The following is a 20,176-nucleotide window of genomic DNA, read 5'->3' as shown; positions in this document are numbered from 1 at the left end:
AGGAGGTCCAGGTGCCATTTATTGTCTGTTATTGAGTAAAATAGTTATTCTTTTCAACGTCTGTTTTCTAACTAATGACTGGAATGGACATACAGTCTTCTGAATTGAGGACTGGCATCAAAGCACTCAGAACTCTTACATTAGGCCTCTGAATCCTTCCCTTAACAGAGAAGGGAGGGCTTCCTCGCTTTACTGCTGCTGTAACGTGCTGTCCTGTGTGCCCTGTGCCTTGTAGGGTTTTTTACTCACATCCTGTTGGACGAGGCTGCTCAGGCCATGGAGTGTGAAACCATCATGCCTCTGGCACTAGCAACTCGACACACGCGGGTTGTCCTGGCTGGCGACCACATGCAGGTAGGCCCCTCCAAGGCATCGGAAGGAGCTTGTGCTACGTTTTGATGTTTAGTATCTTGTTTGTTTTCTAAAGCACCCTGTGAAATTGTGCCATGCATTTCAGTTCAAGTACTTTAAATGTTTCTCTACTAATAGTGGGAGAAGGCAATGGCACCCCACTCCAGTACTCTCGCCTGGAAAATCCCATGGATGGAGGAGCCTGGTGGGCTGCAGTCCATGGGGTTGCTAGGAGTCAGACACGACTGAGTGATTTCACTTTCACTTTTCACTTTCATGCATTGGAGAAGGAAATGGCAACCCACTCCAGTGTTCTTGCCTGGAGAATCCCAGGGACGGGGGAGCCTGGTGGGCTGCCGTCTGTGGGGTCGCACAGAGTCGGACACGACTGAAATAACTTAGTAGTAGTGTTAATAGTGAAAAATGTTGGTATTTCTGAAGGAAAATTGCTACCTACCACTTTATTTCCTTTGGATAGAGAGTAGAATGAATGGTTATCAGTGGTACCATTTTCATGTTTGCTAATTTGAAGTTCAGTTCTCTACAGTAGGAATATTTGATTCTTTTCTTTACTGAATAAATTTAAATCATCCTCCCTATGATTTCCCAGTTCCTGTCCCCAACATTTGTTTTCCTGAAGCGTTAAATTTTTCATTACATGGGAAACTAAAATACAAAATGAGTCAAAATCTCAAGGAACTTGTCTGATCTTATTAATACCTATATATGAAAGAGAACTACAGTTTTTCTAATAAAATATCAGTTTTACAAAGCTGCAAATTAAGGTTCTTTCTCTTTTGTCACAGTTGATTGATTGAACGTACAGAGTGTTGTAATTGTCCAGACCTTTAGGAAAGAGCTGAATGTAGAGGAACAAATTCTGTGTTTATTACTTTGCCTGAAGTAGTTTAGTTTTTGTTCTTAGCGTCCAAGTTATAGTCAAGAATGGTTTGTTACACTTTACAAGATAAGTACGGCTTTCTGCTAATTATTAAAAAGAAGTTTTTTAGTCATAGGCTATATATGTTGCCAGCTTACCATTTGAAATAGTTGATTAATTTTAGTGAAATAGTTGATTGACTCCACCAGTGATACAATGGGTCACATTCCTAAAATTACTAAGGTAGTAGCTATTTATTATTAAGTCAGAGAAGTCCTTTATTAACCTGGATACAGAAACTCAAGGTTAGTGTTGACATACTGGAAGGAAAGTTGGAAACCTTGGCCTTATTATTTATAGTAGTAAAGTTTTTCCTAGAATATATGTTTGACTTGCTTATTGCAACATTCAGCATGCTGAGATTTAGTATATCAGAAGTTTCAGCATGGTGGATTTTTTTATAAGTATGTTATTAAGAATGCTATTTGTATATTTAGTTAAATTTTCTCCCATGTGTTTATCTGTTACAGCTCAGTCCTTTTGTTTACAGCGAGTTTGCCAGGGAGAGGAACCTTCACGTGTCGTTACTTGATCGGCTCTATGAGCACTACCCTGCCGAGTTTCCCTGTAGGATCCTGCTGTGTGAGAACTACCGCTCCCACGAAGCTATCATCAAGTAGGTGTGAGCTGCCAGCTCTGGGGCGCTGTCTGGCCTGGTGGGAGGTGACTGAGCGCAGCCCTGTCCCAGGGACAGGTTATTCCCAGCAGAGCTACATGGCGTCCCTAGTGTTGCAAATTATGTTTCATTTTATGTCTGTAACTCAAGAGTTAGCTTGGAGAAGGCAATGGCAACCCACCCCAGTACTCTTGCCTGGAAAATCCCATGGACAGAGGAGCCTGGGGGGCTGCAGTCCATGGGGTCGCACAGAGTCGGACACGAGCGACTTTTCACTTTCATGCATTGGAAAAGGAAATGGCAGCCCACTCCACTGTTCTTGCCTAGAGAATCCCAGGGACGGCAGAGCCTGGTGGGCTGCCGTCTATGGGGTTGCACAGAGTCGGACACGACTGAAGCGACTTAGCAGCAGCAAGAATTAGCTGTCATTTTCTATAGCAGGGCTGTTCTGGAGACAGATCTTCAGTGTCTACTAGCTATAACACCTTTTTCTGTGACTGAATACATATGTGTATGTAAAACTACATGATATAATAAGCAAATATATTGACAGAGTGCATAATGGCTTATGAAGATGTGTCCGGTTGTGTTACGCGAGGAATCTGTTTTGAAGAAAGAGAGGATGGGAGGGAGAAAGGAAGGAAGGAAAACCATGAAACTTAGTATTAAAAGTTTTAAAAGGCTTCTATTAAATAGAGTGCGCATCGTTGAAAGGGAAAGTATACTGAGCAGCAGCTCACTGAATAGCCACAGGCCAGAGTACCCTCCAGCCTCATGCAGACCAACCCCGGGGAGCCCTCTGTGCTGCGTCCAATCACGATCACCACCAAAGTTTAAGACTTTTTCAAATTTACTGATACTGATTATGGCGGTCGTGAGAGAATCATTTTAGGTTTCTGTGAAAGCAGCAGGAGAGAGAAAAATGGATTTAGACTTAACTACGGCTTTTATCTTTCTCTCCACTTGTGGCTCCTGTATTGTTGCCAGTCGACTGCTGCAGTCAGTGATGAATCAAGTACTAGGCAGTGTCTCCCTTAGTGAAGAGCATTCATTTTACAGTTGAAGACTGGAATGACCCTCAGTTACGTGTATTGTTTCAGTGTCTGTAGATCTTTGTTTGCAAAAGCATATGATCCGCATAAATCAAAATACACATTTAAAATAATTTTAGTGTAGAGAACCGTAACAGCTGGCAAATTTCCTTACAGAGCGACATTCTCTTTTAGAATGGAACCGTCATTATTCCTCCCTCTCCTTTCTGTGCTCTGGCTTCATGCCTTCCCCAGGTCAGTTCATATAGCAGTGGTATACCGGGAGCCTACAGTATTTGTATTGCTGTCATTAATTTTGGAGGAAATCTTAGCATCATGGATATTAGATGTTTGGATTAAAGTTAATCATGGGCATATAGCAACATTAGATTTGACTGGTAATTTTTGTTTCTTATGGGTAAAATTAATTTTGGAGCTCAATTACTTTTTACTTATTTATTTATTTTGGTCTTTTTCTGCAGTTACACCTCTGAGCTCTTCTATGAGGGCAAGCTGATGGCCAGTGGAAAGCAACCAGCACACAAGGAGTTCTACCCACTGACCTTCTTCACGGCACGAGGGGAAGACGTGCAGGAGAAAAACAGCACGGCTTTCTACAACAACGCGGAGGTACCTTAGTTCTTCTTGCACGTTGTCAGCGTTGCTGCAGTCAGAAAGTCTGGTCTTATTAAGCGTTTATTTAAAATGTGGGTTGATATTTTATCATGTGTTGGCTTGATTTACATAAAAATGGTATGAAAGTTTGTTCTTTTTTGTGTGACATTGACTTGTTAAGATGACTCTCCCGTGAGAAACAGAAATTTCGGTTTACATTCTGTCTTATGCAGAAGTACAGAGCTTAATTTAAAAGGTGGTGTTTTCATATAGGTTATTATTGATAGCCATCTAAAAAGGATTATGTCACATTCTATAGTGCAAGCTTGAATCAGGCATCAACTCTAAACGTGTAAGACTGGACAAGAGTCCTGTGCTCCGAGAGGCCACACGGATGACGACGCCACTGAACCGTTATGTGCTGTAGCTTATATGGTTCTCTTACAGTTTCTGACTTGTTAAGTTTAGAGAAAACGTGGATAGTATGAGGGGTCAGATCAGGCAGCAGACAAAAGCCTTGGTGTCTTCAGGGTCTCAGACCAGAGACCCTGAGGCTTGTTTCTGGCTGTCCCGTGGGAGTGGAGCTCTGGACTTCAGGAAGCCCAGGGGAGGCCGTGCACGTGGTTGGTCACTAGGGGAATGATTCCTGATCTGTGATACCTCTCTCCATCTCCTCCCTTGGGTCCCACGCTTTACTCATTTTATTTACAGAGAAACGGCTTTTATTATGTAATAATAATTCATCTTTCCCTTTTACAATTGATCAGAGGCCTGGAGTTAGAAGTCAGCACAAGAAAATTGACGGTACCCATTTGGTAAAATCGTAGCCAGAAGCAAAGCAACTTGACATTTTAATTAGTCTGTGCCAATTAATTTTAGGAAGAGGTAAACTTTTCTTTATGTTTGAAATATTGACAGATAACTCTAAGGGTTTCCTTTATTACTTTTGCACTCAGGTTGGAAAATGCTGGCTGGAAAGGCAGTCAAAATGAGAAAGGAGAATAAATACACTGTTTTAACATCTTTATGATTAACCATGCAATTGGGTTTAGCAGTATGCTTTGTTTGTGTTGTTTCGAATTACTGTCTAGAGTCACCTGCCTTCAGCCTGAAGAATTTCAGTGTTTCTTTTAGGGCACGTCTGCTAGTAAGGAAACCTTTCCGTTTTTGTTTTTCTGGGAATGTCTTTATTTTGCCTTCATTTTTGGAAAGTAGTTTTGCTGGATATTAGATCACAGTCTGAGTCGTTTCAGCACACTGAAATGTGCTTTCCTGCTGCGTTATTCCCGTCGCTGTTTCTGATGAGAAGTCATCTGTTAATCTTGTTGGTGTTCTTTGTAGATGATGAGTTTTTTTTGTTGTTGCTGTTTTCAAGGACTTGTTTTTGTCTGTGACTCCCACCACATTGACGATGGTATGTCTGGGTGTGGATCTCTGCATTTATCTTACTTGAAGTTCATTGAACTTGATGTGTTGATTATAGTTTTTCATAAAATTTGGAAAAATTTTAGCCATTATTTCTTTGAATTTTTTTTCTGTTCTTTTCTATCTCTTCTGGGTCTCCCCGTATGTTGGTGAGCTTAATGGTGTTCTACGTTTCTCTGAGGCTTTGTCTTTTTTTCCATCCCCCGCTCTGTCCTCAGATCACATGATATCTGTCTGGATACTTTTGTTTGCTAGTTTGTTTTTCTCCCAGCTCAGAGCTGTTGTTGGGGCCCTCTGGTGAACTTTTCATCTCCATTATTTCACTTTTCATCTCCCCGAGGCGTCAATCACTCTACAGTGCAGTCCAGCTGAAGTTGGGCCCTTGGCAGGGACAGAGGGGTGCCACCTTGTGAAGTTTGCTCTGATCTCTGGGGCAGAACTCAGGGCACAGTTGCTGCAGGAGGGGGTGGACTTGCTCTTCACCGGCTGTCTCACTGCATTGTCCTGCAGAAAGAGCTCTGAATGTCAAGTGTGTAGAATCTGTGCTGCTGTCCAGAAGCTGCTGTACCCCGGAGAGTGGACCCTCTGCAGCCCGAGCTGGGAGGCGAGGTCTGCTGTTGTCCATTGGCTGCTGAATCTACAGAGTGGGTCTTCTGTCCTCGGAAGCTGCGGGAGGTGGCAGCTGCCACCTGGCTGCCAGGCTCACCCGATCAGCTCTCCTGTGACACATCCTATCTGAGCGGAGAAGGCCACCAGCCTCACCCACCGTCCGACTCAGGTCCTCGCTGCAGACCAGGGCTTGGGAAGGGGAGGAGAAGGAGGTGCTGCCCAAGTGCTGCTAACTGCTCACAGGCCTCCTGCCGCGCGTTGCTGCAAAAAGGAGACCTCTGATGTTCCGCTGCTGCCCAAGCCACCTGGAGTAGCTCTTTCAGCCCAGGGAGCATGAGCAGATGGGGCTGCCCCTCGGCTGCTGACGTGGTCCTTGAGACTCTGCTGTGGAGAGTCGGTGCAGTCCCAGGCCTGAGTGCCCAGCCTTCCACTCTGCGCTCTGACTTCCTGTAGGTTTTGTTGGAACAGTTTCTTGTAAACTCTTTAATTAATCTCCAGAGACTTTGGATGATTATCTGTTAACCTTGACGAGCTTGGTAGAGTCTGTCTAGGAGAGAGGCTCCCCGAACTCCTCAGAGCATTCCAAGTCTGTGTATTTTGACTACAGTTTTCTGCTGCTTACGATGTAAAGGGCAGGGGCGAGACGAAATGGTTGTGTTGCTTAGTGCGGGGACAGTGCGTGGAGGTGGTCAGCAGAGGTGTGGCCCTGCCGTTCACTCACCACCGCACCCAGTGCAGGGGGCGAGGTGTCGTGCCCGTGTTCCTTGCTGTGAAGACTCAGACCTGCCTTCCTCATGCCTGCGGTGAGAGCACACTGTTTTCAATCCGGTGGGCTCGCCAGAGCCCTCGGACAGTCTTTGTCTCACTTGCTGCTATTTCATTAGAGCAGTAGGGCGACTGGAGTCTGTTCCTCTGCCGTTCACTTGTATTTATATCTGCAGGTGGGAGCTGCATCCCGGCCAGTAATCCTCAAGTTCTTAAAAGGAATAAAACTATCAGATTTTTGTATAGTTACTCTTACAAATTTGAATAGATGTTACTGACAAATAGTGAATAAATAATGTATTTAAAATATATTAAAAATTGTCTCCTTCCTCTCCCCTTAGACTCTTGCCTGACCCTCTATTGAGCTTGCCTTATATATCCATTTTAAATTAGGACAGTATTTTCTAAATATACAGTAATCTTTTAGCAGACAAGGAACCTGTTCTGTTAATCATTTTATCACCTATTGTACCAAGCATTGAAACTGATTGATTCATTGAGTTAAAGTAGATTGAACTACACTAAAAACCGTGTTATGATTCAGTAAGTGGGGTCTGAGGAATTCAAATGGGTGAAATGTGGTATGGCTTGGTTGCGCTGGTCCTGAAGTGGCCTGGGTGAAGTTGAGCTGCTGGAAGGCAGTGACTGCTGAACATCGGTCCCTCCGTCCAGGTGTGTGCTCATCCCAGCTGCAATTTGGCGGCCCCAGCTCTCGGCTGCTCTGTTGAGCTGTCAGTGGGGATGGAGGTGGTGGTAGCCCTTGTCCTGCCGAGACTCAATGGGAGGCCCTGGCTCTGGGAGTCGGGTGGTTTCATTGGCTTGACCTGCAGAGATGGACTGGGAAATGCTGATGATGTGGGAACGTGCTTCCCTGTTTCCCCAGTGGGGTTGCCAGCTTCATGCCCTTCTCTCCAGGTAGGAACTCAAACCTGTCCTCATGTAGGAATGGAGGTGAGGCAAAGGGTGGGGGCCAACTGCCAGTTACATCTTCTCTGATTTCCATGTTTTCACTGGGTGCACTATTGTAGAGATTTGCTGCTCGAAGTGTAAATCACTGGGTGCACTATTGTAGAGATTTGCTGCTCGAAGTGTAAATCACTGGATGCACTATTGTAGAGATTTGCTGCTCGAAGTGTAAATCACGGGGTGCACTATTGTAGAGATTTACTGCTCGAAGTGTAAATAAAAGTTTTTTATTCTCCCTGTGTTTGTATCGGCAGAGCAGGACTCCTGTTTAGAGGTTGTTTTAAACTGACATTTGCTGATATGGGATCATTTGCACATCTATTTCAGTGACCATATTTTTCTGATCCCTTTAATCTGTCTGTGTGTATGCTTATTTAAAGGTATTTGAGGTGGTGGAGCGTGTGGAAGAGCTGAGAAGGAAGTGGCCGGTGGCGTGGGGCAAGCTGGATGACGGCAGCATCGGTGTGGTGACTCCATACGCAGACCAGGTGTTCAGGATCCGTGCCGAGCTCCGAAAAAAGAGATTATCTGATGTTAACGTAGAAAGGGTGCTCAATGTTCAAGGTAACTGTTAATTGAAATGAATTGCTTATTCAAATGCTTAAATTTCAAAGTATGTGCACTTCTGATATTTAGATTTCAAGATTTCTGGACAAGCATTTGTGTATTCATTTCACATCAAGTTCTTTAATGCCAACATTGGCAATTAAATGCTGAGCTCCTTTACACGCTTATTAATGTCTTGTATCTGAATAAAACAAGTACGAACAAGCTGACTTCTTCTGTGACCATAACTGTGTGAATCTGTGTGCTGTAGTTACAGTCACAGCGGCATCCAACACTCATTGTCACTATAACATATCCAAGAACCAAAGATTTTATCTGTTCATAAAGATTTTTTAGAACTGGCACCTGTCAAGCAAGGCATAGGCATAGCTTACTAAAGGCATAGTTTGTTCTTTATCTAAATTTTCCTAAGTGAGTAAAGCACCTCTTAAAAATTTTCATGTGATTAGTTGCTATGAAATTTCTGCGTTTAAGTAAGTAAAGCAGCATTATAATGTGAGTGCCAGAGAAGCCAAGTGCAATGTTAGGTTCCTGGGAATATCCAATAATAATTTCTAAATTAGAATGGGGATGGGGGATAGGTCCACTGTACCATGCATTCAGATCACGCAGAACTTGGGTGTGCGTTTTAGGAAAAATACTGTTAGTATAGCCTGGTCAGCGGTCTAGAGCCTGCATGTGGAGTCAGAAACGCTCGAAAGAGCTAGGATTGTTCGGCCTGGAGAGGAAAGGACTAAGAGTTGGCACTGAAACTGTACTCACATATGTGGAGGCTTGTCACAGAATGAGGGATGGATGTGTCAATGTGAGCAAGAATCTGGGGTGAAGTGTATGAACTGGGCTCTCAAGGCTTCTTGCTGGTGTCAGTTCTTTCAGTTATTTTGGAAATTATTTCCAGAACTGGAATTTCTGCATCATATGTTAATTCTGTGTTTAATTTTTCAGACACTGCCATACTGTTTTCCGTACCTCTTTACATACCATTTTACATTTCTACCTACAGTGAACAAGAGTTCCAATTTCTCCACATCCGTAACAACACCTGTTATTTAGCAGTAACATTTTAAAAATGAAATTCTCTCATTAGATTACTGGTTCAGAATAACAATCCTCTTTTATTTTGTTGTAGGAAAGCAATTCAGAGTTTTATTTCTTAGCACAGTACGTACAAGGCATACTTGTAAACATAAACAGACACCAATTAAAAAGAAAGAGCAGCTGCTAGAAGATTCCACAGAGGACTTGGATTATGGTTTTTTGTCTAACTACAAGCTTCTCAACACTGCCATCACAAGAGCACAATCTCTGGTTGCCGTGGTGGGGGATCCCATTGCTCTGTGCTCCATTGGGAGATGCAGGTAATTATGTGTTAGTGTTGGAGATGTTGAATGGAGAAATGTAGTGATCTGTATCCCTGTGTACATGTTTATTTACATGACCTCTTTGCTAATTAAACTTTAGTCTTACCTGATATCCAGTGGGAACCAAAAATACATTGCTCTGAGTATGTTCTTTGTATATATACACTAGTGTATTCATTGTTCATCGTCATCCATTCGATATTTCCTGAGTGCCTGCTATGTTCTGAGCACTCTTCTAGCCACTGAGGATGCGTCAGTGAACAAAACAGACGAAAGTCTCTGCCTTTTGGGGGGCTTAACATTTTATTGGGAAAGAGAGGAAGACCGACAATGAAGAAAATAAAAACACTGTAATATTTTATGTGGTAAGTTCAGTGGAAGAGAAATAGAACGTGAAGGTGGATTAAAAGTGATGAGGGTAGGTGGACCAGCTTGTGACTGTTGTGTGTGCTTAGAGTCGGCCTCCTGGAGAAGCTGACCTTGGAGGTGGGGGGTGTGCTCTGCAGGCATCTGGGGTGAAAGTGCTGCAGAACAGGCGGGCACCCAGTGGGCCCTGAAGGTGACTTTGTGGACGTGCGTTATCTTTGATAGAGACTGAAATTTATACAGTTACTTCCCTTTGTTCTCCTTCAGTATTGCTTTAGCTTGTTTTTGATGAATTTCCTTCCCATTTTTTCTCAAGGCTTCACAGTGCAAATAATTCTTTGTGTCTGGTTAATTCAGAGAACCTTTAAATTAGAGGGTTAAGAAGGGTTGTTACTTGGCTTTAGAAAAAACTGGTAATATTCCTTAGATTGTAGTCATAAGGAATGTGAAAATATCAGCATATATACAAAGATGGGCTCAATAAAGGACAGAAATGGTGTGGACCTAACAGAAGCTGAAGATATTAAGAAGAGGTGGCAAGAATACACAGAAGAACTGTACAAAAAAAGATCTTCATGACCAAGATAATCACAATGGTGTGATCACTCACCTAGAGCCAGAAACCCTGGAATGCAAAGTCAAGTGGGCCTTAGGAAGCATCACTACGAACAAAGCTAGTGGAGGTGATGGAATTCCAGTTGAGCTATTTCAAACCCTAAAAGATGATGCTGTGAAAGTACTACATTCAGTATGCCAGCAAATTTGGGAAACTCAGCAGTGGCCACAGGACTGGAAAAGGTCAGTTTTCATTCTAATTCCAAAGAAAGGCAATGCCAAAGAATGCTCAAACTACCGCACAATTGCATTCATCTCACATGCTAGCAAAGTAATGCTCAAAATTCTCCAAACCAGACTTCAACAATACGTGAACCATGAACTTCCAGATGTTCAAGCTGGTTTTAGAAAAGGCAGAAGAACCAGAGATCAAATTGCCAACATCCACTGGATCATCGAAAAAGCAAGAGAGTTTCAGAAAAACATCTATTTCTGCTTTATTGACTATGCCAAAGCCTTTGACTGTGTGGATCACAACAAATTGTGGAAAATTCTGAAAGAGATGGGACTACCAGACCACCTGACCTGCCTCTTGAGAAATTTGTTTGAAGGTCAGGAAGCAGCAGTTAGAACTGGACATGGAACAACAGACTGGTTCCAAATCGGGAAAGGAGTACGTCAAGGCTGTATATTGTCACCGTGCTTATTTAACCTATATGCAGAGTACATCATGAGAAACACTGGACTGGAAGAAGCACAAGCTGGAATCAAGATTGCTGGGAGAAATATCAATAACCTCAGATATGCAGATGACACCACCCTTATGGCAGAAAGTGAAGAACTTAGGAGCCTCTTGATGAAAGTGAAAGAGGAGAGTAAAAAAGTTGACTTAAAGCTCAACATTCAGAAAACGAAGATCATGGCATCTCGTCCCATCACTTCATGGCAAATAGATGGGAAAACAGTGGAAACAGTATCAGACTTAATTTGAGGGGGCTCCAAAATCACTGCAGATGGTGACTGCAGCCATGAAATAAAAAGACGCTTGCTCCTTGGAAGAAAAGTTATGACCAACCTAGACAGGACATTACTTTGCCAACAAAGGTCTAAGTCAAGGCTGTGGTTTTTCCAGTGGTCATGTGTGGATGTGAGAGCTGGACTGTAAAGAAAGCTGAGCACTGAAGAGTTGATGCTTTTGAACTGTGGTTTTGGAGAAGACTCTTGAGAGTCCCTTGGACTGCAAGGAGATCCAGCCAGTCCATCCTAAAGGAGATCAGTCCTGAATGTTCATTGGAAGGACTGATGATGAAGCTGAAACTCCAGTACTTTGGCCACCTGATGTGAAGAGCTGACTCATTTGAAAAGACTCTGATGCTGGGAAAGATTGAAGGCAGGAGGAGAAGGGGACGACAGAGGTTGAGATGGCTGGACGGCATCACCGACTCAGTGGACATGAGTCTGAGTGAACTCCGGGAGTTGGTGATGGACAGGGAGGCCTGGCGTGCTGCAGTCATGGGATCGCAAAGAGTCGGACACGACTGAGCAACTGAACTGAACTGATAAAAAGTTTCTCTTTGTACACTTATGTTTTAAACTAGTTAATAGGGATTTTAACTGTATGAAGCCAGTAATGTGAGACCTGGCCTATGCGGTGCTGAAAGACTGTGTTAGCAAAAAAATTGAACAGAAATTTAGACAATTCTTAATGAAAAAGGACAAAATGTACTAGAGATTAATTAAAATTTTAAAAGTATAGTAGTGCCTGTCAAAGTGAGTTCAGAAAAGTAGAATGACCTCAAATACACCTTGGGTAGTTACTTCTTGATATGTTGAAGTAGACAAAGGTGTTAGCAAGTGGCCCTTTTAGACCAAGTCTTTTGTTGGAGGACAGATAGAGCAGCAGTTTATTACCTGTTTTCCTGTCTCAGCAGAAAAAAAGTATTTTTGGGGAAGGGAGACAATTTGGGACCTTTAAGAGTAAGTTGTGTATATTAGACTCCAAACAAAGTTAATATACTTTATAGGGGAAAGCTATTAACAGTGGAGTCAGGTAGAGTTTAATTTATGGCTACATTATGAACAATAACCTTTTATTTTTAAGGAAATAAAATTTGAATGGTCCACAGTTTGTTTTATATAGCTAAACAATTCTGTTGTAAAAGATCTTAAATTTCGCGTTTAAAAAATAATTTCCATTAATTTTTAGCCACTAATGACAAAAAGTGGGGAAGGGAATATGTTAATTATGAGATACAACTGAATAAAGTTAAGTGTGTCCATCTGGCTCCCCTCTGAGAAGTTTACTTTGGTCACTTTATTGTTCATTGCAAATATATTTGGTTAGAATATTGCTGGGATAGTTTACCATTTTTGTTTATATTTATCATTTTATAAATGAGGAACACATACAGTTGGATTAGAATTTAATAGATTAAAACAAATGAAACCAGTTGACGTACATTAAAAATCAGCTGAAAACTTTTGGGGGAGTAAATAGGGCTAACAGTGGTCTTGCATGACATTGCCTTTGGATGTTCTTTATAAATAACCCCAGACATTTACCAAGATGCATATTTTTTTAAAACTATTACCCCTCCCATAGCGTCACACTATACTGTGAATAATGTGGGATTAACATTGTTCAGGAGAAGGCAATGGCAACCCACTCCATTGGGATTGCCTGGAAAATCCCATGGACGGAGGAGCCTGGTAGGCTGTAGTCCACGGGGTCACGAAGAGTCGGACACTTACTGAGCGACTTCACTTTCACTTTTCACTTTCATGCATTGGAGAAGGAAATGGCAACCCACTCCAGTGTTCTTGCCTGGAGAATCCCAGGGACAGCGGAGCCTGGTGGGCTGCCATCTGTGGGGTCGCACAGAGTCGGACACGACTGAAGCGACTTAGCAGCAGCAGCAGCATTGTTCACCCCTTGTCTGAGCCGAGAGGTGGAGGGATTCTCCTGAGGCCATGCTGCCAGGCTGATTTTTACCCTGAAGCCGGGCCTGTTGGTTGTTCATTCCTTGCTGCTCAGTTGGAGTGTGCCAAGGACCTCACATTAATGTACAAGCGGGTAAAATATTTTCAAAGAAGTCAGCACAGTGTGTAGGAGAGGAAATGGCATGCCCTGTAGCTGAATGGGAATGCTGATTGTCTGTATCATTTGAACAGTTTAATGAACTGTATAACCCAAGTGCTGATAGTTGAGGCATATGGATATTTATGCTTCACTCTTTCCAGTTACGTTAGGAATTAAATTAGTCTTGAAATGCAAGTGAGCCTGGAGGACGTATCGTGGTTCTCAGGAGCTGCAGTGACAAGGGTGTGGGTTCTTTGTGGCTTGAGGTGGTCAGACTGTCCCACTCGTCCCTCATGTGGTATTTATACAAAACTAATCTAATGCGTCCAAATACTGATCAAGTTTTTGGGAATAATTACTGTGTATAGTGTATCGGTTTAGAAGGCAGCCAGTTATATAATCTCTTTTAGTTGTAAAGTATTTTTAAACAGAATTTTCCTGTTAACTCAAAATGAATGTGGGGAGCTTTCCCTTCTCCTACTCACCAAACCAGCAAACATTTAATATAGTAACTGCTGTCTATTGAGAGCTTTCTCAGTGCCAGGTGCTGGGTCAAGTGCTTTGCACACTCAGCCTCTTCAGTCATCGCAGTAACCCTGCAATGTGGGTATTTTATTTGCATTTTAAATGGGCAGCCTGAAGTAGAGCTTCAGTTTCTGCCCAGGGCCACATAGCTATTAAGAGACTCATTCAAACAGATGTCACATTGACTTCAAAACCCATACTCTTCTTGCTGAGTTACCTTGCCTCTCCCAGGAAATGGTGCCTGTATGGATAAAAGTGCCCTGAAGACGGAGAGGCAGAGGGGGCCGGTGGGGGGATCGTACGTTTTCTCCAAACAAGCATGTTTGGAAAAGATCTTCTTTTGAAGTGAATTTATTAGTGCATTCCACCTATTCTATAAGACATAAGCATTCCACAGATGTGGAGATGTATGTGCGTGTGTGTTTGTGCACGCACTCCCTCTCTCTGTGTGAAATAAGGGCACCAAATGAATTTTCAGTGTTTTACCCGTGATCCTAGAAGCAACGTTGGCATGAACATAAAAGCAGACTTTGTGTTCACGTACTGAGTGAAAGTAAGGTTCTGTTTTCTCAAAGTAATTCTTCCATTACCACGTAGAGACACACTTGTGTTCTCTAACCAGCATTGCGTAACATGTTAACATTTTATGGAGCGGCTGAGAATCGATGAAGCATTTAAATAACCCTAGTGGTAAATTTTTCAGTCTGAGTGTTGAAATTCTCAAGTGATCTTCGAGTTAGGTGTTCTGAAATGCCTCATAATACCATGTGTGAAAGTGAAGTGAAGTCGTTCAGTCGTGTCCGACTCTTTGTGACCCCATGGGCTGTAGCCTGCCAGGCTCCTCTGTCCAAGGGATTTTCCAGGCAGTAGTCCTGGAGTGGATTGCCATTTCCTTCTCCAGGGGATCTTCCCAACCCAGGGATCAAACCCGAGTCTCCCGCACTGTAGGCAGACGCTTTACCGTCTGAGCCACCAGTATTTCATTAAAGTTCTGAGTTCAAGAACAGTGTGAAATAGTCTGTGAAAGAGCCTTAACAGAGAGAAAGGAATCTTTCTGGCTGTAAGAATTTTCGAAGGAAAAAATACGTTTCTCTCAAGGTTTAAAAGTGGAGAAATAAAGCATTTTTGTTAAGTGATAAAGTATAATAATAATACTGTTGGTGCCCTGTTTTACACATGAGGGGGCTGAGGTAGGAGGAGAGGGTAAATAACTTGCCCAGCTGACTGAGCCTTGACTGAGGCCCAAGCAGCCTAGGTCTGGAACCCCTGTACTTGACCTCCCCAGGGCAATCAGGAGACAGCGAGATTTAAGAGGGAGATTCCAGGCTGCTTTTGGAGTTGTTTTAGCTTGATGAGCTTATAGCCAGTGGTCAGTGTTGCTTCTGAAATGGTGTCCTTTAACTTGAAATCTGTTCCTTGATATCCCTGGGATCATATAGCCCAGGGTTTCTCAGCCCCTGGGCCACAGAGCGGGCTGCATCCCAGGAGGAGAGCAAGGCGGGCAAGCTCCGTGCCTGTGGACAGCCTTTCCCTGTGCTCACGATACCCCCTAGCTCCGCGTCCTGTCAGATCAGCAGCAGCTTTGGATTCTCAAAGGAGCTCAGCCCTGTGCTTGAATCATCCCTAAACCATCCCCTTCCCCTGTCTCTGTCCGTGGAAAATTTGTCTTCCATGAAACTGGCCCCTGGTGCCCCAAAGGTTGGGAACCTCTGGAGCCTTGTCAGGAAGCTACTAGCTTCTTGTGACGCACGAGGCTGGTTCACAGTTCTGCTTCACTTGACGTTACTCAGTGCATTGAGGTCGGTGAGAGGAGTATAGGGGCAGGGTATGGAGTTTAAAAAGGAGCTTGAAATAGAGCAAGTTCTAGCATTTTGGCTATGTAAGCTGGGAATGAAATACATTACAAGAATTTAGTATTAAAAACTGGGGTTTGAAAAGTCAGTCCACTCTCTCCTTGTTTTGCTATGTCTTTTAAGTCCACATGAATATGAAATGTCACTCTATGAAATTGTTACTTTATCAATTAGACCAAAAAAACTTCCTTTTTAATACAGCATGTAGTGGAATGTGTTGATAAATATTAATGCAGTTGAACATTGTGGGATTTTATCAAAAGGATAGAGAGTTCATGGATTTTTAGATCCTGAGTGCTATGTTGACAACTGTCTTTCCTTTGCTATCAGACTGTGAAAATAAAAAATTGATTCCTGTGGAAAGGTTCTTAAGAATAAAAATAAAGAGCATTTCTTAGTGACACACACTTTCAGGGGCTCAGTGACCATTGTGTTAGCCTTTATGTCTTATTGTCAGAAATACTTACTTACTCAGCTCCGCTCAGTTCAGTTGCTCAGTCATGTCCGACCTTTGTGACCCGGTGGACAGCAGCACACCAGGCCTCCCTGTCCATCGCCAGATCCCGGAGTTTGCTCACTCATGTCCATTGATGGTTGGGTGGTGATGCCATCCGACCATCTCATCCTCTGTCGTCCCCTTCTCCTCCCACCCTCAATCTTTCCCAGCATCAGGGTCTTTTCTAATGAGTCAGCTCTTCGCATCAGGTGGGCAAAGTATTGGAGTTTCATCATCAGTCCTTCCAATGACAATTCAGGACTGATATCCTTTAGGATTGACTGGTTTGATCTCCTTACAGTCCAAGGGTTCTCAAGAGTTTTCTTCAACGTATTTATCATCTTGTAGCATTTTTACTTTTCCTGTTGATGTGGAGGCCTGAAATTTTTTCTGTACTCATTTCTTAAACTCATCTTTAAAAAATTAGAAAAGATGGTAGAAAGCATATGTAAGAGAAATACAGTTTGAAATTAATATCTGCAGTTTTATAAATACTTTAACTCCACTCCCATTCATATACTGGCTTTTGTAATATACAGCTTTGTATTTATGCTTCTTGAAGCCATTTTGATTACCTGCCGTCCAGCTGGACACAAGGATACCAATTCGGGAAGAAATCATCTCACACAGCTTTCATAACATAATAAAGCATTATTTGAACCTCATATTAAAAATAGGTATGCATATTTAAAGAAAGCTGAGCACCGAAGAATTGATGCTTTTGAACGGTGATGTTGGAGAAGACTCTTGAGAGTCCCTTGGACTGCAAGGAGATCCAACCAGTCCATCCTAAAGGAAATCAGTCCTGAATGTTCATTGGAAGGACTGATGTTGAAGCTGAAACTCCAGTACTTTGGCCACCTGATGGGAAGAACTGACTCATTTGAAAAGACCCTGATGCTGGGAAAGATTGAAGGCGGGAGGAAAAGGGGACAACAGAAGATGAAATGATTGGATGGCATCACTGACTCAATGGGCATGAGTTTGGGTAAATTCCGGGAGTTACTGATGGACAGGGAGGCCTGGCGTGCTGCAGTCAGGGGGGGTCGAAAAGAGACACGATTCACTGAACTGAATTGAACTGATGCATATTTATAATAATCATTTAAACATCTTTAAACTTTTTATATGTTGTCTTTTGTAATATATATGTAATATTTCTACTGTTTGGAGGTCAGTTTTCAAAACTTTAGGAACAACAGTGTATGACTGGAACAATTTTGAATGTATTTTTCTCCATTAGTATTTTTTAACTTGATTAGGAGATAATCACTAAAATTAGCATTCCAGCTTCCTGTATTTTTCATAATCTAACTTAGTCAATGTTAATAAGCTGTGCTGTGACAGGCATCAGTTAATTAAAAAGAAAAGTATGGTAGTAACTAGTTATTTCTTATCAGTTCTGAAATCCTTGCTTATTGTGTGGATAACAACCCTTTTTGTATGCATAGTTGAGCACTGACTGTGTGATCAACCAGGATGAATTTAGAATTTGTATATCCCACGGTACTAGATGTGACTGAGCTTCAGAACCACACTTCCAAAGTCCTGTGATCTGGTGGGAAGATTATACCTGAATCATAGATGAATATTGGACCTAAGGGTTTGGGGTTGGAGTGGGAGAGGGGACCCTAAATTATCTTTAGTTGCTTACAGTCATTTCTGTGATCTTGTCCACTGTAATTGCAAACTGATCTAAATCTTTTCTGTAGGAAATTTTGGGAGCGGTTTATTGCCCTGTGTCATGAAAACAATAGCCTGCATGGAATCACTTTTGAACAGATCAAAGCTCAGCTAGAGGCTTTAGAACTAAAGAAGACATACGTGTTGAATCCACTGGCACCTGAATTTATACCCCGGGCTCTAAGAGTACAGCACACAGGAAACACCAACAAACCACAGCAATCACCCCCCAAGGTAAAGCCCATTAGAAAAATTGAAGAGGTTAAAGCGAGAGAACATGGTGAGGTGTCAGAGCTGTTTTGGGCCTCGGGTTACTCTAAGTATTGGGGTTGACAGCCAGCAGTTTCTGCACGGAGCTTGTCCAGTGTGGGCACATAAGTGAGAATACGGTGTGTTGTTCAGCCATGCTACTTGATGGCATTATCACCCTCAAAACGTTTTCAAGGACCTGATTGGGTCCTTTGTTTAATATAATCTCCCAGTCTTCTCTAATGATAGACATACTTTAGCAAGACACGAATAAAGCAAAGCAGCTTAAAAGCCTGTCACACGTATTAAAACCATGCTCTTACAGCACTTTTTTTTTTTTTACAAGGAGTAGTATTATTATAACAATATTTGTATAAAGAAAATAGCTCTCATCTGTTGCTGATGATCAGCTGGTTCCCAGTGGTATTTGACACAATGAGAAAATTGGCCAACTTCCTGAAGATAACTTGAATTGTTTGTTGTTAAGTATTTGTTGTAAGAAACAGTCCAGGCATTGGGATTGGATGTCGGGGAATCAAGGCCATTTCTACTTTTGAACTATAGTTATTTTGGGCAGAAACAGCTGTTTATTTGCTAGATTGCCTGAAAAACAGAAATGCTTGCACTTACCATCTAGAACAGAAAGCTATGAGAGTGGCCTGTTTAGTATTTATTCTGGTTTTGGGGGTGTATTTATAGTCATCAGCATGATATTAAACTTACTGACATGGATTGAGAGAGTATGCCAGTTTGGGGCTTCATTTTAAAAACTTAAAACATAAGGTGTAGGAAGTAATTATTGGTTTAATATCTTGAACCTTTTAGCTGAGTAGGTATTAAACTGAGATGAAAACTGATTTTCCTGTGTTAATATACTGTTGTCTGAGCTTAATAGAAATGGACCTGATGTGCAGTAATGCTTCAGTGATTTGGGATTGCGAGGAGATTAAGCATTTTGCATAACTGAATCCTCTAGATTTCTAAAGTTTAAACTATGAACAAACTAATGATCAACGTGTTTATCAAATGATAAGGCTCTTCTCTCTGGCAGCTATTGCAGTGTGTGCTCGAGAAGCAGATCAGCTCCAGTCTTGCTGTGGTAGACGCCGCAGGGACGATGGTCGGAGGAAGTACGTTCCACAAGTGTGGACGTTTAGGGTCATTTCCACTATGGAGATGCTGCTTAGAGAGCACCAAGAGAGTGGAGTGAGGGCAAGAGTGGGGAGATGTGTCAGAAACTCAGCCTCTGTGCCCAGAACAGCATCTGGCTTATCAGGTGCTTAGAAGATGAGTGAGTGACGCCCAGTAAGGAGCTCAGACGAAAAGCAAGAGGCATGAGAGAGTGCGAGCTCTCAGGAGCAGCAAGTAGCTTAAAGTGTGTGAAGAGTGGAAACCCAGTTAGAAACTCTTAAACTTTATTGTTTTTTATTTAAAATGTTGCAAAGACATTATACCTTTTGCACATTCTTAAAATGCCATAACTACAGTAAACTTTTAATTGGCCAGTGTTAACGTTAATCAGCGTATGATAGGTGTGGCTGTATTTAAGCTGTGATACTGATGTGCACTGGCCCTAAGCAAGATCCTGAAGTTTGCTTTTGTTTTTATCTTAAAGGTAAAGAAAATATGTATTGAATCCACTTGCTTTTCTAAAACTATAAGCTCCCTGAAGCCAAAAAATCCCAGTCTGTGTACTCTTTATGGCACCTAGCGCCTAGCCCCTTTCTGCACAGAGTGGGTGTTCAGTAAGGGTCTGATAAGTAAATAAAGATTGTGATGTGTCCAGGAGAGTGCCATGTGGCTTTCTTCTTTCAACTGGAAGATTGTGTAATGAAAGGCCACAGTAGCTGCTTTCCAAGTTTTTTCTTTTTAACTTTTTAGGAAATTTTCTTCATTGATCCAGTGGATAGCATCTGTTATTCACTGTCACTAACACAGTGGTTCACTAAATTGTTTATATCCCTGGCTATTGAAAGCTATTATTTGTTCATATGTAATAATAGTGACTTTAGATTACTAAGGTCTAGTGAGTCAAAGGTTATTTTTGTCATCATCTTTCCCTTCACTCCCCAGTACTTTATTTCTATTAAATTGTTTTGAGGATTGAATTTGTACTGGAATCAT

At 42.2% G+C, this 20,176-nt stretch overlaps 1 protein-coding gene across 7 annotated transcripts in view; it reads left to right on the top strand.

Annotated features, from left to right (window-relative positions):
- Positions 1-20,176, top strand: part of HELZ (helicase with zinc finger) — a 141,820-nt gene that overhangs the window by 81,191 nt on the left and 40,453 nt on the right. For all 7 annotated transcript variants that reach the window (XM_052657197.1, XM_052657196.1, XM_052657192.1 and 4 more), the window contains 6 exons: positions 236-354; positions 1,762-1,907; positions 3,421-3,568; positions 7,699-7,882; positions 9,015-9,243; positions 17,833-18,037. In XM_052657197.1, the coding sequence (XP_052513157.1) occupies positions 236-354; positions 1,762-1,907; positions 3,421-3,568; positions 7,699-7,882; positions 9,015-9,243; positions 17,833-18,037 (1,031 nt within the window). The remainder of the gene's footprint in view (positions 1-235; positions 355-1,761; positions 1,908-3,420; positions 3,569-7,698; positions 7,883-9,014; positions 9,244-17,832; positions 18,038-20,176) is intronic.

This window comes from Budorcas taxicolor, chromosome 19 (assembly GCF_023091745.1).
Source record: "Budorcas taxicolor isolate Tak-1 chromosome 19, Takin1.1, whole genome shotgun sequence".
NCBI lineage: Eukaryota > Metazoa > Chordata > Mammalia > Artiodactyla > Bovidae > Budorcas > Budorcas taxicolor.
This window is presented reverse-complemented; position numbering and strand designations above follow the sequence as displayed.